At 42.2% G+C, this 6,000-nt stretch overlaps 1 protein-coding gene across 1 annotated transcript in view; it reads left to right on the top strand.

Moving 5' to 3' along the window:
* The first annotated feature begins 551 nt into the window (after positions 1-551).
* The window catches only part of Wdfy2 (WD repeat and FYVE domain containing 2), a 157,186-nt gene continuing 151,737 nt past the window's right edge, over positions 552-6,000 (top strand). Inside the window, exon 1 of the mRNA XM_047552641.1 lies at positions 552-907. Coding sequence (XP_047408597.1) covers positions 771-907 — 137 coding nt within the window. The 5' untranslated portion in view covers positions 552-770. The remainder of the gene's footprint in view (positions 908-6,000) is intronic.

Below are 6,000 nucleotides of genomic sequence, written 5' to 3'. Positions count from 1 at the left end.
AGCCTGGGCCAGGTGCACGCTTGGAGCCTCGCTTCATTGTTAACACCGCTGAGCCAGGTAACCCGAGCGCATGCCCAGTCACGTCCCAACTAACTCGGATTCTTTCCTTCCTTCAAGCCTCTTCTTTTCCGGTCCCGCTGAAGCGCGTTACTCCCCGCTCCGCTTCCGCCCTCTTTTCAGGCCATTTGGAGAGGGCGGGGCCTTAGGCAAGCGCGTTCCCAGGGTTGTGTACACGCGCGTTCAGGCGATTTAAGAGGGCGGGGACTAAACATTGGGTGTGGGAGGTAGGAGACCGCGGTGAATGAACAGCGCATGCGTCCGAGCCGTGCTTCGGGGCTCCTGGAGTTGGAGAGGGGCTGGGCGGAAATGGGCTGTTGGGCTGACGCGTGCGCATTGGCCACCAGTGCCCCGCCTCCTTTTCCAGTTTTCCCCTCCTCCTACATCACCCTCCCGGAAGTGGAGCCGCCCTCGCGCCCACCAGCGGCCACCTCTGCGGCAGGCCCCGCCCTCTGCCCCGCCCCCTGGTTCTCCGCCCCCTCTTCTGGTGGTGGCGCCCGGTGGCATCCCGGGTGGTGGCGGTTTTGGTGCCCGAATCCGGGAGCGCAGAGTCGTTCCCAGGAGAGGCGGCCAGGCTATGATTGCCGGTCCCCGGCGTCCCGCTCCGGCCAGCCAGCGTCCCTGTCTCAGCCCGTGCCCGTGCCCGAGAGGTTTCCTCAGCCCGGCCCCGAGGCGCAGTTGGCGGCGGCGCCCCTGGCGCGCCCCCTCCTCCGATGGCGGCGGAAATCCAGCCCAAGCCGCTGACCCGCAAGCCGATCCTGCTGCAGCGGGTCGAGGGGTCTCAAGAGGTGGTGAATATGGCCGTGATCGTGCCCAAAGAGGAGGGCGTCATCAGTGTCTCAGAGGACAGGTATGGACTGCTGCCACTCGGTCGCGAGGAAGGCGGGACGGGCTGGCGGTCCCCGAGCGCGCGTGCCTCCACGTCGGCGCTAGTGTAGACATGCTTTTCCAAGTTTTATTATAATGCGCATCCTTGTGCCTGTGTCCACCAGTACACTGCCGCATCTGTGTGGCTCCTCGAAGCCAAGACAGAACAGGGTCGTGCGCTCTGGCCTTACCGCGGCCGGGTGGAGCCGGGGGGAACCTGGATGGCCCTTGGGCTAACGGTGCACCAGACACCGGACCTTTCTGCAGCCCTGGGGTCGGGTGGGGGAGAGAGAGAAGCCGCCGGGTCCTGCAGGTGTATGCCCGGGGAGGATGCTCCGAGCCTTCTCCACAAGATAAACTGAAAATTTGAGGGTTATTCTCTGCTACAGTTCGTAGGGCCCCAAACTGAGAAAGCAAATGCCACTGCTTTCTCCCAGACATTCCCACCTAATCCACACTTCCCGGATATCTTACATTGAATTCAGAGAATATTCTAAGTTGTGGAGAGTAACTTTGGGCTTCTGCGTGGTGCCTGCCTTCTTCTTATCTCTTCCAGTTCAAGGGGAAGCGCCTAGAACTTGCAGGGGACCACTGCTGCAAATAGCTTCTTGAGTTTCTGCCCTTTGCTCGCTTCCTTTCTTTTTGCTTAATTTTGCTTAATTTGCAGAAGTGGAGCTAGTTGTTCTGCCTTCATTAGACTCCCTTGCATTGCGTTTTTACTTCAACTTAATGTCATTTAATATGCAGAAATAAGGTTGAGGAAGGCAATTTCCAGAGGAATACTGCTTGAATATTATAGTTATGGTAATATATCTGGAAATGTTACTTGGGTGATATCTCAAGCATTCTAAAAATGTAACATTGTAGAGATACAGGTAAGTTTTTTTTTTTTTTTGATACCTTAAAGCAATAGTTAGGTTTTCCTAATACAAGTTCAAATTATGCTGATGTAGAGAAATTTCTCCCATGGTGGCTTCTGCAGTTGCAGAGGTAAAGCAATGAAGTGTTCATTACTGTCTTTATATTGATTTCAGCACTTTGTTTATAATGTGGCCTTAAAAAGTTTGCTTGATAGATATGTTCATATCTTAAGATAATCACATACATGTATTACACATCCTAGTCTTCATCATGCCCCATACAAATGGCAGCTGACTCACTTCCCATGCATATCCAGTGGAAAACATTATATACATACATTATTGGCAAGTAGTCTGCAATGAACAGAAGAAATTCAGTGGCTTCTGAACCTGGAAATTCTTTCTCATAGAAGTACTTTATGGAATACATTCCATAAAATATATTGATGTCACTTTCTCACTATAGATGAAATTGATCAATTCCTAACTACTGTAAGAAAGTTCTAAGTAAGTTCATTGAATCAAGTAAGAGGAAGTTTTGAAACTTCTGATTCCCGTTTCACTGCATTTGCCTTGAAAGAAATAGCTTTAATGGCGTATATTTCAAAGTGTTTGGAGAAGCTAAAATTATATGTGTGGAAGAAGCTGAAGAATAAATTTCATTTGATTATAGGATAAAAGAAACACGGTGTCTAGTTATATTTTAATTTTTACTTTCCTAGTTTATATTGTGAAGAATAGAAATTATTTTATCAGTTACTGTTAAATAAATAAGATCCATACAGAAATCCAGTATTGTTCTTATATATTCCGTTATTACTCAGATTGACAAGTCTGCTGCTTTAGGTTATACACTCAGTAGTCTGAAGACTACTGTAATTTAGAGCTCAGTTTCAGTTATGGTTTTCATTAAGAAATTGATCTATATTCTTGGTTTTCAAAATCCACTGTTAATGTCACTTGATATAATACTAAAGAAGCTAGAATATTGATATTCATGAAAACTTACAAAGCTATGAACATAACTATGTCAGCTAGTAACTAGTCATCTTCAAACTTAACTTATAAGGTTAAGCTACAAAAGTATCCTATAGGGAACACTGAATGTCTCATAAGATAGTATGAAACCCTGGTTTACTTTTTGACCTATGATTCCTTAGGAAAACACTTAACATTTTCTGTTTTAAACATAGTGTACATACTTCATGTCTATTTTACCTTCTGTGAATTTTCTACAGAGTTGTGTGGGTTTGTTCACAATAGTATCTGTAGGGCCCACACAGTGGCGCACACTTGGCAAACTCTTGGAGTTCCTGGATGAATGTTTGTTTTATCAGTGTAGTTTTTAGTGTTTTTTCCCCGTTTCTGAAAGTGCAGCATCTTAGCTGTTGTAGACTTTAATTGATATTTATTGAATGAATATTTTGATGACTTATGAAAGCCTTATGTGGATTAATGTACACTTGTGGGAAGTCTTAGACTGGGTGACTTTAAGGTGCCTTAAAATTCTGAAAGCCCATGCATTACTTCATTCATTCCATCAACAAACATTTGAGTTCCTGTTATGTTGTAGTCACATGTATACACAATGATGAAAATGACAAAAGTCTTTCAAGATGGTCACAATACTAATTAGTGGGGAAATTTTTAGAATAATATTGTTTAATGAAACAAAGTCACTACCTCTAAGAGGTAGTATTGAAAAGAAAATTTTCAGGTGGGGGAGAATGAGTGGATTCCACAGTGCTTATTGTCCTCTAAATTATACTCACCTTTATTTCACTTGGATTACCATTTTAACCCTCAAACAGTTCTCAGTATCAGTATCTTGGGCTAATAATTCTTAAATCTTCAAGTCCAAGAATGGATGAAAACTGTTTCCTGTAAGTTCACCTTAGCAAAGTTAGGACAACCTGGGATGTTCATTGTTATTAAAGGAGGAAACTTGGGTTGGGTATATAGCTCAGTTGGTAGAGTGCTTGCCTTGCAAGCATAAGGCCCTGGGTTCAAATCCCCAGTACTGCAAAAAAAAAAAAAGGAGGAAACTTAAGGACATATAAGAACTATTAAAACATTCTGATACCCAAGTAAAGATTTCTGGTACTACCATAACACAGAGTCAATTCCCAGAACTCACTGCCATTCTCTTGAGTCTGCTTTGGTTGTAACTATGGTCTCTCTCCAAAGGATGCACTAAACTTTGGTACTTTGAGTTCCTCATTTCCTAGCATCTTTTGGACTGTCTTTTCTGAGTAAATGCCATTTTACCATTCCTTGCTTAAAAACTTCATCTCAGATATCTTTGCCTTGTTTTGGTTAAGACTTATGCTTGCAGTTTATCTGGTGCTTCCTTTTTAGTGGCAGACTCAATAAAGCCAAGAGGGACTTTTCTTCAGGTGGGACCCAGCCCTGATAAAGACCTTTATCTTTATTTATCTTCATAAGTTCTTTATGTGCTTGTCTTCACACAAGACAGCAATCTTACCATTCATACAGAGAGTTTCAGTGATTAGGTAGTTTCTGTTGGATGTTTATAGGAAGTTGTTCCCTCTCCAGGAGTTGACACAGTGTGCTGAAGACAGGTACAGAATTGGCTTCTGGAATTGTCAAAAAATCTCTGCTTGTGGTGGTTAGAGAAGACCAACAATCTCTTGCCCAGATGGTTCTTGCTGGATGAATGGGAGTTCATATGAAAAGGCTGGGATAAAGGAAAGGAGTAGAATTCTAGGTAGAGTGGTCAAGAAAACTCCCATATATCGAGAAGTGTTAGAATGACTTGATTATGACTGTGTAGACTGGAGCCATGTTAGTTTGGAACTTAACTCAGCATTGTTACACTTTGAGCAATGTGGAAAATTCCTGTCTCTAGGAGAATAATTGGGTGCGAGTGCAGAACTGTTTCTGGATAAAAACACTTGTGTATGGTAGAGGCTATGAGAAAAAGTACTGTTGATGAGATCAAAACTGGGAAGGGAAATATTCTGAACTCCCACAGTGAGTAAAAGGGGTCAGATTTTCATCTTTGTTTGTTTGTTTTTTGGTGGTGTAGTGGAACTTAACCCAGGACCACATGCATGCTAGATAAGTCCTGTACCACTGGACTATATTCCTCAGATTTTCATCTTTTTTTAAAAAATATATTTTGAGATGTTGATAGATCTTTATTTTATTCATTTATTTCCTAGCACTTGCTAGGAAAGTGCTCTACCCCGGAGCTACAGCCCCAGCCCCCAGGTTTTCATCTTAATTAAAGAAGATCTGATGCCCAGTGTCTAGCACAAAGGTGATATGAAATATATGTTCCTTTAATGAATCAAGAAATGACTGAATTGAAATGGGCCTGAGGAGGTTGAGTTTCTACCAGCCAAGATACTTAAGATGAACTTGAGAGAAGTTTAACAGCTTGCCTTGGGATGGGGTTAAGCTGGGACAGGAAGGAGTTGGATATTTTTCTCTAAGGCCTTTTGAACTATTCTAAGTGGTCATGCATACTTGACTGTTTCTTGAAAAGATATGTTAAAATTTCATTTCATCTCATAAATCTTGATAGTATTGGTTCATTTACCATTCACAGTTCTTTTCATTGTGGAATTGTTCTCTGCTTCAATTATTAGTTTCATTCTAATTAGATCTTGGCTCAATTAGTTTAGCTCTTGATAGAATTTTATGTATCGTGTATTTTATGATTTGCATAAAGTTTTTTAAGAAATGCAAATCTTAAGCTTTTCCCACAGTGTAAGCATAGTTGTGAAATTGAGGACTTCTTGGAGTGATAAAGTGGGGTCTCTGAAGTCAGCAAAATTAGATCCCATCTAGACTAAATTTTGAGTGTGTGAAATCTCTAATGACATAAAATTAATAAATTTTAAACTCTGTATTTGAGACTCATCACTTGGCAGTAATAATTGCTGGTTTCAAGGTCCTAAAGAAGGAACTTACCCCATATGATTTTTGAAAATCCAACTGTATTCTGAATTCAAGACATGCCAGTGAATCTGTCTTGAAACAGGCTGCTCGTGTGTCTGAAAGGTCAGCAACAGATTTGACTTTTTTAAAGGAAAGATCATCGTGGGAAAACTTGTTTAAGGAGGCTGAGTGTTGGAGGCATAGCTTGCGTGATTCCAAAGCTCCCAATGGTTCAGCATTTCTCACTTAAGTCTTATTAAAAAAGATTCTGTGCAGGATCTCATTCAGCATATATTCATATTTGAATATT

This window comes from Sciurus carolinensis, chromosome 5, assembly GCF_902686445.1.
Source record: "Sciurus carolinensis chromosome 5, mSciCar1.2, whole genome shotgun sequence".
NCBI classification, from domain to species: Eukaryota; Metazoa; Chordata; class Mammalia; order Rodentia; family Sciuridae; genus Sciurus; species Sciurus carolinensis.
The sequence above is the reverse complement of the archived record's forward strand: the minus strand, read 5'-3'. Positions and strand labels throughout refer to the sequence as shown.